General features: G+C 40.1%; 1 protein-coding gene across 3 annotated transcripts in view; it reads right to left on the bottom strand.

Annotated features, from left to right (window-relative positions):
* Positions 1-17,916, bottom strand: part of LOC139584705 (chromodomain-helicase-DNA-binding protein 2-like) — a 29,159-nt gene extending 11,243 nt beyond the window's left edge. The window contains exons 1-19 of one of the 3 annotated variants that reach the window (XM_071416848.1): positions 17,361-17,916; positions 16,907-17,007; positions 11,699-11,924; positions 11,397-11,483; positions 11,105-11,166; positions 4,859-4,972; positions 4,014-4,169; positions 3,769-3,902; positions 3,303-3,528; positions 3,103-3,203; positions 2,864-2,905; positions 2,563-2,744; positions 2,290-2,414; positions 1,886-2,102; positions 1,696-1,785; positions 1,340-1,530; positions 1,018-1,206; positions 730-889; positions 340-492 (exon numbers count right to left, since the gene is read on the bottom strand). In XM_071416848.1, the coding sequence (XP_071272949.1) occupies positions 340-492; positions 730-889; positions 1,018-1,206; positions 1,340-1,530; positions 1,696-1,785; positions 1,886-2,102; positions 2,290-2,414; positions 2,563-2,744; positions 2,864-2,905; positions 3,103-3,203; positions 3,303-3,528; positions 3,769-3,902; positions 4,014-4,169; positions 4,859-4,972; positions 11,105-11,166; positions 11,397-11,483; positions 11,699-11,924; positions 16,907-16,965 (2,514 nt within the window). In that variant the 5' untranslated portion in view covers positions 16,966-17,007; positions 17,361-17,916. Of the gene's footprint in view, positions 1-339; positions 493-729; positions 890-1,017; positions 1,207-1,339; positions 1,531-1,695; positions 1,786-1,885; positions 2,103-2,289; positions 2,415-2,562; positions 2,745-2,863; positions 2,906-3,102; positions 3,204-3,302; positions 3,529-3,768; positions 3,903-4,013; positions 4,170-4,858; positions 4,973-11,104; positions 11,167-11,396; positions 11,484-11,698; positions 11,925-16,906 lie in introns of all 3 variants that reach the window. The other 2 variants (XM_071416846.1, XM_071416849.1) reach the window with 2 other exon arrangements.
* Positions 17,917-18,655: the final 739 nt, after the last annotated feature.

Here is an 18,655-nt window from a genome sequence, read left to right as displayed (position 1 = left end):
TGTGTTATACCCTACCTGGAATGGGTAGCGCTGCTGCCTTGCCATACCCTGGGCTGTGTTATACCCTACCTGGAATGGGTAGCGCTGCTGCCTTGCCATACCCTGGGCTGTATTATACCCTACCTGGAATGGGTAGCGCTGCTGCCTTGCCATCCCCTGGGCTGTGTTATACCCTACCTGAAATGGGTACCGCTGCTGCCTTGCCATCCCCTGGGCTGTGTTATACCCTACCTGGAATGGGTAGCACTGCTGCCTTGCCATCCCCTGGGCTGTGTTATACCCTACCTGGAATGGGTAGCACTGCTGCCTTGCCATACCCTGGGCTGTGTTAAACCCTACCTGGAATGGGTAACGCTTCAGGGCCAGGTACTCAGCCAGGATGTCCAACATCCGCACCATCTGGGAGAAGATGAGGACTCGGTTGCCCCTCTCCCGAAGTCTGGTCAGCAGCTTGTCCAGTAGCACCAGCTTCCCACTGCCCCTCACCAACGCCTGAGATTCACACAAGGTAAGAGGTCAAATCTGTTCTCCACCGCTAAACAAACCAATACATTAGTGTGGGTTGCATGGAATCGTGCTATTCCATTTTAATCAATGTATTTCTCAACATTCAAAACAGCAAAAACAGGGGAGATAATTAGTTCACAGTCTTATCATTTGCAAGGTAGAGACTAATTCACATAACACACCTTTTAATGCGTTGAGCTGAGCTCTTATTGCTGGTCCTACCTGCAGGTGCTCCTGTTGAGTGTTACACTCCTCCTCGGGCTGCCTGATGAGGAAACCATGGTTAGTGCACTTCTTCAGTTCCATGACGATGTTGAGGAAACCAGAGGAGCTGCCTCGGGTGCCTTTCTGCAAGGCTCTGAAGTTCCTGGTCAGAATCCACCTGAAACAATCACCAAACACATCACCAGTTAACGTCAATGACAAGGAGTAAGACAGTTTAGATACTGCTCAAATCATCTGTCCAGACTGGCAAACATTGATAGAGAAAAGCTACATGAGGGAACATACTTGTAGTACTGCTTCTGCACGGCGGACATGTCCACACGGAGGATCTGTTCTACCTTGGCAGGCAGGGATTTCTCCACATCCTTCTTGACACGCCTCAGGAGGAAGGGCTCAAGGACTTTGTGGAGGCTCTGGTAGCCATTGTCAGTCCCTTTACCATGGTCGCTTTCAAAATCTTCCCAATTCTCAAACCTTCAGGAGGGGGAAAAGTACAATTGGATTGGGATAAGATTACTGTAAATGAAAATAAATGTATAGGCTGTTCTTCTCAAAGTCTGAATTTGCCAAAGTTTATCTGATGTATTTAATAGAGAGAAGTGCATACTTGTCAGGCATGAGGAAGTGCAGAAGGGACCACAGCTCTTTGAGAGAGTTCTGCAGTGGTGTCCCTGTGATTAGAAGTCTGTGGTTGGACCGGAACTCGATCAGGGTTTTGTACAACAGGGAGTCATCATTCTTCAGCCTGTGAGCTTCGTCCACACCCAGGAAGGCCCAGTTTATGTTCCCCAATACTGCCTATGGACAGATCACACCAATTGAGTGAGCGGAGAGTTGCATTCAATCAAAGAATTCACTTTTTATTTACATAAAAATAAAGAATGTGTACTATTTTGGCAAATACAAATCCAAGCTCATATCTAAACTGTATGAAAATACTTCCAAGCAATACTGATGCCTTACCTTGTCTTTCAGTAGAATTTCATACGTGGTTATAAGTGCATTGAACTTTATTCTCTTCGTCTGATGGCATACCCACTCATAGTCACGGATCTGTTCAACACAAAAGCAAAGCATTGGGGAACGTTTACTTTTGGTTGGACACAAGATCACGACGCTTCTTTAGAGTTCTATAAAGAGCAGATTTCCATACCGATTTCCTGCTCATCACATCTCCCAGGTAGACCACCACGTTCATGTCGGGGGCCCAGGTGTCAAACTCTCTCTGCCAGGAGGTGACGGTGGACAAGGGCACCACCACCAGAGAGGGCCCATACAGCTGGTGATGGTGGAACAGGTAGGAAAGGAATGAGATGGTCTGGATGGTTTTCCCCAGACCCATCTCATCAGCCAGGATCACACTATTGCACCTGAAAAACACGGACCATGGAGTCTTAGTGTAAATTAGTGTTTTTACAAAAATTACATTCGAACTATCTAAATGGCAGGTAATTGACAGTACACCTCAGTAAAGCATCAGTATATCCACTAAATGTGATGTTCCAAACCATAATAATCTGTTTCTCAATACAGCATTCCTCGTGACTTGACGTGTACCTGCACCAGGAGTGAGCCAGCCAGTTCAGTCCATCTAGTTGGTAATCTCTCAGCTGCAGGTTCTCATCCCCAATGTACAATGGCTGGTTCTTCAGTGCAACAAATCTGGGCCTCTGTTTCAGCACCTGAAATTAGAGTTAGAAAATCACTGCACTGTTCTAAAATGACTATAGCTGTAGTGCTTGTGTTCTAGCTGATAGTCAACTTTAAATAAAACATTTGTGATAGGATACCATGTGCAATCCATCTAGTCGGGACACTTTCCTCACTCACTTTGCAGTCTTTGGAGGGGACTGTTTTGCTGGAGTTCCTGTTGGTGAAGCTGTCTATACAGTGCTGGAACTTCTTCCCCAGCAGAGCTCCATCCTCCCAGCTGCACTCTGAATAGGGCAGGCCCATCCACTTACACAGGTACTCTGGCTCATTGGACGACGACGCATTCTTGTGGCTGTGAGCTGATATACAGTGAAAACATCATCTTTAGTTGAAGTGCTTTTCAGAATCAAAATGTGCTGAGTATGATAATGATGAAGATATGATCATGATAATGTTGATGAGGATATGAGGAACTTACAAGGGAAATCAGACGGTCCCTGTGTCTTCCCTGTTTTAGTCGCTGGGAAAAATTATTTTTGATTACACCAGTTCTCTAAATATATGATACAGTATGTGAAATATTTTTGATAAGCAAGAGGGTAAGTCTGTTGTAATAATCACATTTTGTCAAATAAATCTAATTTAATTGTTGAACCATTGCTGCAAGTGAATGAAGACTAAATTTCAAAAGGAGTTTAGTTTATTTTTTATTTTTACCAATGACTCTTTCCAAAATTTGGAACTGCTTATTTAAGTCAGTGGTTAGCTCTTGTTGGCAGTTGTAGTATTCTGAATCCTCAGGGGATGCTTTGTTCAACCTTTGGAAGACAATCAGTGTCAGTAAGTAACAGAACTCATCAACAGTGAAAGGTAAAACATCAGTGGTATGTAGCTATGTGTACAAAACAAACCCTCACCAAGCATTGAGCTCATCGTTTTTCTTCTTGAAGTTCTCTAGTTTCTTCAGTCCCTTGACCTTCTGTTGAGTGAGGGAGTCGATGCTCTCCCAGGTGTTGTGGATATAGGACCAGCCTTTCCACTTGATCAGGTAATGGGTCTCTCCTTCATCCTTCTCAGGCTCATAGTCTGCTCCGGGGTCCCCGTTTTCCTCCACAGCATACTGGGTAGTGGAAGCCCCACAGGCTAAAATAGATACACGCACAGAATTCTGACATAAATATTTTCAATATCTGATTTTTATTCACAGTTTAAATTCCTAACCAGGCAGCAGCCTCTAGTAAACATGTCTCATATATCAGGGTAATATCATCACTTCTTCTGCTAGCCACAAGATCTTTGCCTTCTCTTTCAACACCTGCTGGCAATGTCTAACTAGATACAGGTGAGATACTGACAATAAGATACCAAGTGAGGATGCATCACCTCCTTTTTTGCCTGTTCTGGTGTCCATGATCTTCTCAATGGTCTCGCTGTCATCTTCCGGCTCCACCTCAGCTCCCTCCATCTCTATCAGGTCGTCAGAGTCTGTCTCAAAGTCATTCTGGTCCTCCTTGTAACTGGAACAAACCAACACAACGCATGTAATGCAAAGTAATGTGACAGAAGCAAGGTGGAACAGCAACACTTTCCTTCATATTTTAGATTGAACTAGTGAAACAATGACATACCTGACTTTGGCCGCCACCCTTCGCCGGGTTTGTCTCTTTGGGGTATCTTCATCATCGTCATCATCATCATCTTCCTCCACAGATGACTCTTGTTTCCTGGTTTTCCTTGCCTTTGGAGGCTGCTGTTTTTTGACTGTAGATGATTTGGTCTGTGGTCTAAAATATTGAGTCAAATACACACATGTATACCACTTCTAAAGCCACTCTGCAAGACATCCTACTTACTAGTTTTTCCACTAACAGCTCTAGCTGACTATAGTGCCTCCTAACAACCTGACTCACACCAATGGCCTTAAGACAGCTTCCAAACCTCCGACCTCAGCAAAATTAATAATATTGGTGATAAGGTTACAGGTGAACGTCTTCATTAAATGCCTTTAGAGCACTAAGTGCTCAATTGGGGGAAATCATAAAGTCAACCCACAAAAATGACACTGCAAAAACACTAATAAGACATCGCCTGATTTTTGGGCCATGTAGCTGGTATGTTGCGAGCTTTCATCAGAACATCATTTTGGTTGACTTTGGGATTTTTACCTGTTATTTTTTTGTCATCCTTCTGAGTCTAAATTCAAATATTCACTGCAATATAGAATAGTAGAATGCATATCATAGTTGATACAACATTAAATGCTCAGTAATAAATACATAGAAAGTTTCACAATTATCAGATTTGAATTTACAGATTTCATATTTTGTTAGTGACTGAAGGCTAAAAAGAAGCCCAGTCATTCAGCACTTTGAAAGCCAAAAAAACTCTAATATAGCTAGTTTCTGATTTCACACAATGTAAACGAAAGTGTACAGATTAGCAGTCTGAAGGCCAGGCTTCACTACATCCTTACCTTCTAGCAGGAAGTCGTCTGGATCTAACTTTCTCTTCCTGCTCACTGTCTGCACTGCTGGCATCCTCCTCCTCCTCCTGCTCCTCCTCAGAGTCATCACTCTTCCAGGTATTTCTTATAACACAGAAATACCACAAGTTCACCCTTTGGGCTTATTATGGCTCTACGCCTGGCTTAGGGTGATCTGGTTAGCCAGGTTTGATCAGATATCTAAACAAACTAAAGTTCTGAAGACCAGCTCAGTCCGGCTGGAACTCCTAATGAGCCACTTTAGACAAGCACAAACGCATGAAAATAGAAAGAACACAATACTGACAACACAGAAAATTATTTGGCAACATAATAATGACAAATACAAACACCACTGAATTGAACGATACAACTAAATAAATGTCATGCACTTACATCCAAATAGTCATGGGATACTAATTAGGTGTGACCAATTATTCGACTGGTCGATTGTTTGGTCAACAGGCTGTTGATCAACAACAACAACAAAAAATTGTCGAGCAGTAGCAAATATACACACACACTATTATTTTATGGCACACGAGACACCCGTCGTATTCACGCCCATCTCAGTGAACTAATCCATTGCGGAGGCTACGGGGGTGGCATAGTCCAAGAATGGGAATGTGGCTGCACAATGCACGTCTCTCTCCCGCCAATTTGTGCACATCCATTGTTTTTATAAACTAATTGTGTGAATTGATGGCATTTGATTGTTATTGTCTATCAATTCCCCATTACATTTATCATCAGTCGTACATGTACCGTTAATTCCTATAATTTCTCATCTACAATGTTTTTTAGGTTGCGGTAATGTCTGTTAATACACTCAACATATTTCGATTCCAGTCTTTTAACGTTCTCATTGTTGGAGTGAGTGGACACATTGTTTGCAGAGCGCACAACCTATGCTACACTTGTGAGGAACAAGTTCTGGTTTATTTCATTCCATTTACGAGTTTTGTCAATTTAGTCATCGTCTTGTTTGGAGCGCTCCTGTCAATGACGCGCACCTAACTACGCATAGAAGTAGGCCTCTATAGGCTACCTGGCCTGCTCGCAAATGTAGGCATATAAATGGCTTAATGCACCACCACTAATGAGCTGCGGAGCTTCTCAAAGTAAATGTTTTCTTCAACCTTAAACCGCATGCTAACAGTTGGTTTTTACATCCATTGAGAATGACAATTCCTCAATGTATTTGAAAAATCATTCCAGATATCTACCTTTAGACAGTGGCACAACTTTCACTGAGGACGGGGAGGATGTTCCCCCCTGACATTCTGAAATTGAATGTGTCCCCCCCCAAGTTTTATCCTTGGAATGTGATACAAAACAAAGGGAGTGTGCTTTAGGACCATGCGGACGCCTCCGAAGGGTTGGGAATTTGTTATGTCCCCCCCCACTTCGAAAACCAGTGGCGCCCCCGCTTTTAGATAACCACTCAGCGTGAAAAAATGTCATGCTCTGATCCAGTGGAAACTTCAGAAAATAGGCCTACCTGATTACTTCTTATCCCTTGCACAAATAGCCTATAGCTGTGTCTGTCCCGAGCTCACTGGCTCAGGAAACTCTGAGGGCCCAGAATATTTTATACAATGTTGCAAGGAGATTCAGGCTGGACCCAAGTTAATAGTTGTTTCAAGTTTGTTGCAGACAGGCCATGCATAGCCACTGTGATTTATAGGATAATTATTTTTTAAATCTGGATATTTTCTACCTGCAGGCTGCAATGTTTTTATTTGTTGGCTTAATTGGCTGGTTTTACATAGTTGGCAATAAAGTTACTTTTTAGGTTCGTATCATTTTCATTACTTGGATAACCACATGATTTTGCGATACAAAGATGTTATTATAAATTAAATGAAACTGCTCCAGGAAAATGTGCATATGAAAACCATAACTGGCACACAGATCAGTAGAAATGGTAAGATAAATTGGCATTCCACATGAGATGGTTTGCAGACTCCTCGTGTAGCTTATTACCGGCAATTTCAGGAGCGTTATGGCAGAATCTGCAAACGCCAGTAGGAGTGGGAGGAGGATGGTCGGGACAGTTTTTTGTTCTTCTGGTACTTGATCTCTGTCTCCCACTTGAGTCATTTGTGTCTTATTTTATCAAACAATGAGCTTAAAGCATTCAGACAAGCTCAATGCATATATAGTTGATTTGATTAAAACACATAGGGTGTGTCTATATTTGGAAAAATACACGTTAAAAAAAAACTTTGACCAATCATTTGGTCGAAAGAACAGACAACCTTTGGTTCAACAAGATGCGTTTTAGTCGGGGACAGCTTTGGCTGTTGCGGTGACCGTATTACTGCCACACGGGGGGTCACGAGTCATGAAGACAGTCAAATTCCACATGACCGTTTAGTCACTAATTAGGCTTCTCCAAGCTATGATGCTGCTGCTGATCATTAGTAGCCTACCAAACTTTCTGCCTGGTACTAAGCACTCCATTGTCCCTCTAATCACTGACATCAATGCAAATGTATTCGAAAATCTAATCAAACACTTCATGAGAACCCATGTCTCATTTTGCGCAGCATTTCTAAAGGCTGTGCAATTGCGGGGGAAAACAAAGTGATAGCCGCTAATAAAAAGAGGAGGATCCCATAAGCTTTCTATAGGCTAGGCCTACTATATTTATGTATCAACTTCCTAATAGTAAGAACATTGGTTTTATTTACTACAGGAGTCTAGCCTACCTGGCTGGTATAAAAATAAACCATGGGGAGAAGCATCCTCCATTCGCTATTGAAGTGCCCGTTTCGATACAGGTGCATGATAATGGTCCATTCAAAATCATAACAAAATGTCACACATATATTACATGTAAAGACAAGATTGAATCAAGAATAGTCTGATGGGTGACAATAGCCAATCACTTGTGAATTATATATTATCACTAGTGAATGATGCCCAGCATAAGAAAATGCCATTTTTTTGCGACTTGTTCGAATCATAGTCAAAGATTTCATGTAGCCTAGCCCATAGGCCTATATGTTTTAATAAGGTTTGTATCACAACTAAAATGCCACTTCTTAAACTTAAACACATTAATCCGCTTTACAAGGGGTGTAGAGACTAACTGGCAAAAAAAGAAACGGCCCTTTTTCAGGACCCTGTCTTTCAAAGATAATTCATAAAAATCCAAATAATTTCACAGATCTTCATTGTAAAGGGTTTAAACACTGTTTCCCATGCTTGTTCAATGAACCATAAACAATTAATGAACATGCACCTGTGGAACAGTCGCTAAGACATTAACAGCTTACAGACGGTAGGCCATTAAGGTCACAGTTATGAAAACGTAGGACACTAAATAGGCCTTTCTACGGACTCTGAAAAACACCAAAAGAAAGATGTCCAGGGTTCCTGCTCATCATCGTGAACGTGCCTTAGGCATGCTGCAAGGAGGCATGAGGACTGCAGATGTGGCCAGGGCAATAAATGGCAATGTCCGTACTGTGAGACGCCTAAGACAGCACTACAGGGACACAGGACGGACAGCTGATCGTCCTCACAGCGACAGATCATGTGTAACACCTGCACAGGATCGGTACATCCGAACATCACACCTGAGGGACAGGTACAGGATGGCAACAACAACTGCCAGAGTTACACCAGGAACGCACAATCCCTCCATCAGTGCTTAGACTGTCCGCAATAGGCTGAGAGAGGCTGGGCTGAGGGCTTGTAGGCCTGTTGTAAGGCAGGTCCTCACCAGACGTCACCTATGTGCACAAACCAACCTTCGCTGGACCAGACAGGACTGGCAAAAAGTCCTCTTCACTGACGAGTCGAGGTTTTGTCTCACCAGGGGTGATGGTCGGATTCGCGTTTATCGTCGAGGGAATGAGCATTACACCGAAGCCTGCACTCTGGAGCGGGATCGATTTGGTGGTGGAGGGTACGTCATGTCTGGGGCGGTATTTCACAGCATCATCGGACTGAACTTGTTGTCATTGCAGGCGATCTCAACGCTGTGCGTTACAGGGAAGACATCCTCCTCCCTCATGTGGTACCCTTCCTGCAGGCTCATCCTGACATGACCCTCCGGCATGACAATGCCTCCAGCCATACTGCTCGTTCTGTGCGTGAGTTCCTGCAAGACAGGAATGTCAGTGTTCTGCAATGGCCAGCGAAGAGCCCGGATCTCAATCACATTGAGCACGTCTGGGACCTGTTGGATCGGAGGGTGAGGTCTAGGGCCATTCCCCCCAGAAATGTCCAGGAACTTGCAGGTGCCTTGATGGAAGAGTGAGGTAACATCTCACAGCAAGAACTGGCAAATCTGGTGCAGTCCATGGGGAGATGCACTGCAGTACTTAATGCAGCTGGTGGCCACACCAGATACTGACTAACTCTTGATTTTGACCAGGGACACATTATTCCATTTCTGTTAGTCACATGTCTGTGGAACTTGTTCAGTTCATGTCTCAGGTGTTGAATCTTGTTATGTTCATACAAATATTTAAACATGTTAAGTTTGCAGAAAATAAACAGTTGACAGTGAGAGGACATTTATTTTTTATGAGCAGCGCGTGAGATTCAAGTTTGGGGAAGATAATTTTCACCATAAATTTGCACCTTTATAATAAAAGCATTACATGCATAATTTCATTTGCGGTCACTTTTGATAATGGTGCTTTCCGCTAATGGAACATTCATGCTTATAGCCTAATACCATGTGTGCATTGCTGCGCTTATAATGTGAAGAAATAGCCTAATAGTTTATAAACATTTTAAGTTAAATGTTCTGATCTGCTGCGTCAGCCACATTGCATAAAACATGTTTTTTGATGCTAGTGGTTGTATTAACTTGGGATCTATCGCATCCCACAACTGTCCCAGATTGTTTGGAATATTTATTTCTCGCACAGAATAGGTCAACTTTTGTACTATGGGGGAATAGTAGATTGTCAGGCTAGTGCTTTTGCTGTTCATTAGGCCTACTCATCTTGTTGGCTGACGAAAAGCAAATGTGGACAGTTCATCCAATATCTTCAATATGCACCTTGGAGTTGGATAAGAATGTGTGCAGTTGCGTCCCCGATGTGTCTGTCTTAACTGTAGCCTGTAAGAAAGACCCGATCACGTGACTGAAAGCCGTGTGATTGAGAGACGCTTCAGATTGTGCAGCACACTCTGGTAGAAGGGCACAACGCAGCACTCCAGGCCACAAAATACAGATTTTTTTTAGGGTGCATTACGGCCACAAAGGGGATGCCGGCGTAAAGTTTGAGGCATTATCAAGTGCTTGTCAAATTGTGAATGCGAGGCTGACGAATTATGTACAGGCTGAGCAAAAAACAAAGCAGAGCTCACGCCTTTCAAGTGACAAAAAAAAAATCATTGTTAGTCTAATCATGCAGCCTTACAATGTATTAAAAATCAAACATATAGCCCAACGTTTGTAAAACAACTAAAGTTACATTAAAAAAATTAAGCACATTTCTTTGTTAACCGCTCAACACAGAATAGCCATGCACACTCCCTCAAATCGTTTGGAGAAAATGTATATTTTATTCAGCTTTGTTCAATTGTATTCTTCATACAATAAAATAATGCCACGGAATTATAAGCAAATCTTGTCTGCTAAATGAACTAGTGTAGCCCACAGCCATTTGGCATAGCTACATCAGGGCCTAACAAAGACAACTCAGAGTATGCTATTCTTTTCTTCTGAAATAGACTACATTTTCTTCAAATCATGCTTCTTTAGACCTGACTAAAATAAATAATGGATTTATTGTGAAGGTTTAGGCTATTTTACGTGGATTTATTAGACTTTTTAAGATGGAAGCCAGGAGATGCTGTATGTGTTTATGTTAATTAACGGTCAATTACCATGAGACCGATAGTTATTTGCTTGACAATCACAAGCTGTCCGCCACATCCCTAGATACTATATATGTTCATGATATCAAACAACAATGTGAGTCAAGACTATTGCAGAGTCTAATTGGATGACAGCAAGTGTATTTTGGGATAGCCAGTAAGGCAAACATATGCTATAGACAACTGACCAGTTCCAATTGCTTTGACGAGTAGGCTACATCATGATTCAAATTATTTCGTGTGTTATTATAAATGGCATAACTTTGAGCAGCATTTGACACAATATAGTACATTTATCTCTTGACATGATAGATTTTAGTTGATAAGAATAATCAAAATACAGAAGAAACTGAAATGAAATAAACATGAAATAATCTCAATACTCACTCTTTCTTCTTTTGTCGTGTTGCTTTTCTTTTAGGACTTTCACCTTCTGAGTCACTGCTACCCTGCAAATGTGTTGAAATGATTACATCTCAATGAGATATTAGGCTTTGCATTGCTTTGCCGTTAGGGGTTGCAGCTACAGTGAATGAGACACCAATAAATCCACATCATATACACTAGATGGTGCAACTTCTGCACGTGCAAACCCCTTTGAGGAAAAAAATACATTTTTAGTGGGGTCGGACTTTTAGTACATGGAAGTTTTCAGTATATTTCATGTTGAACTTCTTACCCCGGCTCCAATATTGAGACGAGCAGGTTCTTGCCTACTGCGATTTGATCGCCTGACCCCATAGACATCTGGATGCTCTTCCCACATCTGGAATTAAAAACCAAATTGGATCATTGCATCTTTGCCTCCACTTTCAGTCTCCATCTGAATTGAGGCATTACTCCCTTTCTAAATATGCAGTGTCCATGCATCAACTCTGTTGTGTAATTGATGGTGTATAATATATTTGTTTCCAAAACTTCAAAGGCCTTTCAGCCCTACATAATACAACCAGTTTGGAGTACAGGCTCTGCTTTGTTTACCTTCTTTACATCTGCCAGATTGTCTTTCTTTTTAACTGGTGGTTTGTCGTTGACCTCTGCTGAGGCTTGCTGGGATTCACTCTGAGACCCAGACTGGCTCCCAGATTCAGAGGAACTGTTGGACTCTCCAGAGTGGTGCGATCTTCTCCTTTCCCTGCCCTGTTCACTCTCCGACTGACTCCCAAACTCCGACCCAGAGTGGTTTGATTCTTCAGAGGCCGAATTGCTATAGTATCAAAAATGTGGAGTTCGTGTAAATAAAACATTCCTGCACTACTTTTACTAAAAATAAATTATATATTCAATTATCTGGCAGCAGCTCTGATGGACATTCCAGCTGTGTAATGATCATGCTTATTAATCAGCTTCTTGATATGCCACACCTGTCAGGTGGATGGATTATCTTGTCAAATTAGAAATGTTCACTAACTAGATGTAAACAAATTTGTGCACAATGAGAAAAATAAGCTTTTTGTGTGTATGGAAAAATTGTGGGATCTTTTATTTAATCTCATGAAACACATTGGACCAACACTCGGTGCACGAATATTTTTGTTCAGTATCACCCTTTTATAGTGCCGGATTTTAATTTGGGAAGCTATACAATCATTGCCTTTTCAATAAAAAGCCAATTTTATGAACAGTTTCTCCGACCTCCCACCTATTGTCAAACACTGATTTGGTTCAACAAATTAAGATTAGGATCACTTTATTAATCCAATTTTACACAAGGTCTGATGGAAATTTGACTCCCGCTTCATCCCAACCCCTATGAAAGACACACATACAGGTTGGCGAGGTCAGAGCAGGGGGCTGCCACACTGGGTACCCATGGAGCAGTTGTGGTGGGTTAAGTGCCTTGCTCAAGAGCACAACAGCAGGCAATGGAATCTAGGTTTAATATGTAGGAAATGTTAACCTAGGCCAGGGGTATTCAACTATTACCCTACGAGATAAAGCCTGCTGGTTGTCTGTTCTACCTGATTATAAACAGCACCCACCTGGTGTCCAGGGTCTAAATCAGTCCCTGATTAGAGGGGAACAATGAAAAACAGAGTGGAACCTGAGTTCGAGGTACAGAGTTGAGTTAGCAGGACCTTGGCCTATACCACAAAGTAGAAAAAGCTGCCGAATGTGTAACATGTTAAATAGAGAGTATAGAGTTCCTGTAGTACTGAAAATACTACACAACACTAATGCCTTTAGTGGAGAGGAAACCGAAGACTCATATCACCATAGTGTGCTCAGATTAACTTTGTCATAAACCCATTCTCTCCACCTCAAACCAATCCTCTTACAATGATCTTTAAAAACACTTAACCCCATGCAAGAGAGCCTGCTGGAAGTCACCTAGAACAGTGGTTCTCAATCTGGTGTGCATATTATTATTGTCATGCTAAAAGACCTTTCCACAATATTTAAAAGTTTCCTACACTAAAATTATCGTTGCATTCATTCAATACCTAAAATGGCCTACAAACTTTCACAAACAACCATAACCGGTTGTAAAACAGTAGAGGGTGCAAAATAAGTCCTGTTTGCCAATGCCACACGAGGGCTGCGATCAGCATGTTTTTACGTTCAGGGACATTCAATTTCAGAATTGGTGCTGTACTTTACGACCAGTTGAAAAACGGGACGGGGTTGTGGTTTGGGGAACGCTGTCAGCATGGCCACTCCCCTTTAATAAATACATCACTCATTGCTTCAAGCCACACCCACCAAACGGGAGCAAACGTACCTCAAAAGCCTGTTCAAGACCGTTTTGGCAAACGTGTCGTTCAGTACAAACCGTTCAGCAAACATTCAAGCAAACTGAACGCACCTCAGTACACAGGGCCGACAGTGACTCAACCAAACATGAACCACCTACTGAGCTTCTGTCAAACAACCAATTATAACATCTAGATCTGAAATAATATTCACCTAAAGAGCACATCAAACCTATATAATTTGTCAACGCAAACAATATTTAACTAATGTATGTATACAATGACAAAACCAGGCCCTGATTCATTGAAAACACTCCACATTATTAGTGATCTAACCAAAGATTCCATATTCATACTGTACTTCAGCTTGAAAATGTTACATGCAACTAAAAAAGATTTAAATTGAATTTAATAAGGAAACCAGAACAAATCACTGCAACATGTATTTATTTAACTGTAATTCTTACATCATAAACACAGCAAATTACACAAGGGAGTAAACCAGTCTATGCCCCACATTGCATTAGTTAAAATTGCCATGTTGGAATGTGCAGTACCCTGAACAGACTATAGGGGGTACCTAATTCCAGATCAAATCCAGTCAAGACGACCTTGAATGGTTCAGACATGGAGTCGGCTGCTAGAATAGAACGAAGCAAAACAATTTCTTCATTTGAAGCAATGGTTTAATACCATTGTTTAATCACTTATGATACATAATTGCTGTATTTATATGAATACAATTAATAACTACAGGGTAAATTGGGAAAGCATATAATTATTATTATATATCTTATTAATAATGAAATGTTTATATAAACATTCAGATAAGAAAAAAATGAGGGGAAAGATTTGAATAAGTTCTTATTGTGATATCAAAAGGTATTGGATTGTGATATTAAAAAGGTATTGTAATGTATCCACCACTCAGTCACCCAGCAACAAATGCTCAAACCCCTTCCTCTAGTGAGAATGCAGCTGCTGCTGACCAAGCAAGCGCATGAGTGGGTGACTCCCTCCATTTAGTGAGGTCAGACATGGACGGGACAAAAAATGTAACTCAACTACTACAGGCTGGTGGGTTGCTAGGTGAGGAATGAGCCAATCCCAGCTCAAAAGACAAGCCTCTGACCTTTGAAACACTTCCTGTTCCCCGTTCCTGTAGTTCTGAGCATACAGTTCTAATGCAGAAAGTCATAGTCTATGCAGCACAAAGCAAGAGCCATTTTGTGACTTAAAAGTGAACTCTACTTCATGCAACGCATTTTAAAAGAACATTTAATAAAGTGATCTGCTCTCACAGTGGATCTTGCTTCTATGTGCTTGAAAATAATCTTCTATCAGGACAAGAGCAGTCAAAAGTGTGGTAGATTAGGGTTTTTGAGGACAGACGAACTGTGCATGTTACTAAAATGGCTGCCAAAAGAACAGCAAATGCACTTGCACAGCATTTCTTGGTTGACAGCATGTTTTCATGTCATGTTTTTCTGACCCATTATCAATTACATTCAGGACTAGGGGCAGTTAGCTGAAAAGTTTGCATTTGACAATCTATAACAAATGCAATGCTTATTTCTTGAGCAACCCAACCAGGCCTGTAGTTGAAGCATTCATGTAAGCCTATAGTTGTAGATGTCAGTGACATCTGACAAGTTACAAAAACTGTCCCAAATGTCAAACTTTAGGCTATGTAATAGATGGCAAATATGAGGTTGGCCCTATTAGGCTTTAATTATGATATGCAGTCAACAATTATACAATGGCCTACATATGACATTAGTAACTTCCATGACTTAAGTCTAAAACTATCATTGGTAGACCAGAGGTGTGAGCAATGTGCACTTACCATCCCCCAGAGTATGAACTTATTTAAATATAATGGAAAACTATATTGTCAGATCTCATGTTAAACTCAAGACTATCATTAGATTATACAAGCAAGAATGATTATTTGACAGTACAAACATGACTATCTCCAACATGGCCTCAAAATAAACTGAGCACATGAGGTCCTTTAATTAAGATGTAGCACTTTTTTATTGATGATGAAATTACATTGTTTTGTGTTCCTTCTGTTTTCCAAACCTGAGAGATAATACATTTCAAACATTTGAATCCCAACTTTAGATTATACCTTTATCTGTAAAATAAAATAAATTGTAAAGTCTGTGAGACCATGAAAACATCTGGAAAACATGATGTTTACCATCGTGGCACTTAGCTTCTGATACCATGGAACATCTATTAGCCTAAGAGGAACTCATAATCACCAACACAGTTGATGAAAACTAGTGCACAAGCACAGTTGAATTAAAGGGTTATTGAGCATTGAGGACATCACTCAATTTAAATCAGACTAAGCTGTCCTATAAAATCTAAAATGTAGTTGGAGCATTGCCACATAGTTGATATTCTATTCATAGTCAACATAACAAATAAATTAGTGAACACCTAAGGTGTGCAAAATTGAACATGTCAATGGTTAGTCAGATGTGTGCATGTGATGATCCCTTCAGAAAAATAGAGATTCATTGATGCCAATAACCCCACTGAAATTGTTCTCTGAATTAAATGGGAAAACGCATCAAGAACATTGTTTCCCCATATAAGTTAACGTGAATACATACTTTCAGTATAAACCTAATCGAATAACTATTTGAAACGGCTATACATAACAAACATGTTGTAAAAGTGAAATAAAACGTTAAATGTACAAGAGGACTGACTATCAGTGAAACTAATATTGAGCTTCCCTTTCTTGCTGAAATACACATAAAGTAAGTTCTGAGAACAAGATATCCAGGAGGTAAATAGATCAACAGGCCAAATAGAAACTAAAATATTGTGAACATTCAGTCAAAAGTGATTGTATGGCCTACTATACATTAAACAGTTCTCATTAAAACACAGAATAGTTTATGATTTAGGCTACCAAAATGTCTAAGTTAACATTTGTTTTAGTAGTCAACTGTTTCAAATGAAGACATATGTATCTTTAAAACTTAAACTGCATAACGTTAGTTGTCAATGCAGATGAAACAAATGATAATGGCATTAGATATTAATTTGAATATTTCCCCTCAGCCCCATATGTTTACATTAGTAAATTAGAGGTTTAAAATGTTTAAAAAAGAATAAGCATTGTATGTTCAAATGGTGCAATGCAGTATCGACTAATAAGACAAGGTCATATTACATTGTAACGATGGAACACATATTGACATCATGCATTTGTTCTTGGGGAAGCAGCCATAAACTTCTAGTTTGTATACATGTGGGTAAAGATGTAATTCAAAGAGCCTGAAAGTTCAGTCTTTAGTGTAACAAATGCTAAGAAAAATTAGGGTGTGGCTATTAAAAACCAAGGTCATTGATTTGAAACTGGTACAAATCGGGAAAACTTAAGTAGCAAATATGTTCACAGGTGATCAACCATGCTTGTTAAGGTAAACAATCAAGACAGATGTCAAAAAAGTGAAAATATAGAAGATCGTACCTTGATGCGTTGCTTTGAGTCGAACATTCATCTTCTTGCTTTTTATTCTTATTCTTCATCGTCGTTTATCTTGAAAACGTTTGATTTGATGATCTTATGTCCTGGTATTGACTGTCAAAAGTTAGAGGGATGGACTATCATAAAACTCCCATAAGATTGTTTTTGCTCAGAGGACAGTAAAAACCTTGACGTTATGAAATAACAGACACCAGCATTGTGTCTGACGTTTAAAACTGGCATTATTTATATTAATATATAAATTATCGATGAATAAATGACAACTGATGACATCCTGTGATTTAAAAAAAAGCCAAGTGTTGAGTGTATTTCAATTAGATTCACCGATCGAGCCACATGCACAAATTCTAACTGCGTCACCAGACAAAGGACGACTAAAATGTGATAAATGAAAAGACAATCGACTGTAGGTAGGTATTATAAAACGTCAACATACCTATTCCATGTACAGGAAGGTATAATGAAGTTAGATTCACATCCGCAAAAGCACAGACTTTAATACTTATGACATTAAAATTAAAATAAATGCCATTTAAAAAGGTTGAATGAAAATAAACAGGCACAAAAAAACTAAATGTTGATAATAGGATAATGAAACCTCACAAAAGTGATAGTGAGACGAAATGCCAAAGCTCTTCACAGAGCACACTAAAAATGGAGGGGCGCCATGGCTGCCAAACCTAGGCAGAGAAAACAACGACTCGCGCATACACGCTGCAAAACTGATCTACACGACGAAAAACGCATTAAATACCGCAGAAACCCTAATTCACTGTTCACTATAGTAACAAGTTTTCTTTTAAGTAAAACAAATATTAATAGAGCGTCATATTCCAGCTTGATTTCATGAAAAAGAAAAGGTCTGACGAAAGCCCAGTTAATTGTTCCCCTTCCCAAGGCTCATCCGCCATCTAGAGCTCCTTCCTAGCTCTGAAAGCTTTGCCTTTGATTGACGTTATTTCCATTTACCCCACACTCAGGTGATGTCCAAAAGTCCCACCCCCTTCATTTTGTATAAAAACGGCAAAACTATATTACATTTTTATATTAAAAAAATAAAGTTTCTTCACTTCAAGAGGATATCCTTTGCCAAAGTTAGATACATATTGAAACAAAAGATGGGTTTGAAGTTGAACAATAATATTTAAACAATATTTAAAACACTGAGACACATCACTTCCTGTTCAGACAGGAAATAAGACTTCAGGAGCCATTTTAGACTCAAAGAACCTTGGACACCATTTCAGTTCTTGCCAAAAGCTCTGTTTTAACTCTTTGTATTATGTAGAGCTGCAGTGTATAACTTTTATTGGTTTAATTAATAGTCTGGATTAGCCAACTACTTCACCATGGACTGCATAAATCACAATAAGCCATACGCTTTAACTTGACTAAAGTTTTTTTTTTAAATGCTAATCACGCAAAATCAGATTTTGTGGACAGAAGTCCTACCTAAAGTGTATAAATGGTACCAAAAGTGTATGATGTAATTAACTTGAAAGGAAATTATCCCACCAGGGATGTAGTGGTACACAAAGGTAGGTTGCTAAGTATTGCTCGAGATGGAGACAAGTAAAGTAAACACTTAATCAAAAAACTTTAGCGTAATAGGTGTGTGAAGATTCCCAAAATAAAAAGTTGCGTAAACTGTGTTACTTGCGTTTACCTTCTACTACATCCCTCGATCCTACGTAAAGGTAGTAATTACTAGCTAGCACTATTTATGTAATT

This window comes from Salvelinus alpinus, chromosome 9 (assembly GCF_045679555.1).
Source record: "Salvelinus alpinus chromosome 9, SLU_Salpinus.1, whole genome shotgun sequence".
NCBI lineage: Eukaryota > Metazoa > Chordata > Actinopteri > Salmoniformes > Salmonidae > Salvelinus > Salvelinus alpinus.
The sequence above is the reverse complement of the archived record's forward strand: the minus strand, read 5'-3'. Positions and strand labels throughout refer to the sequence as shown.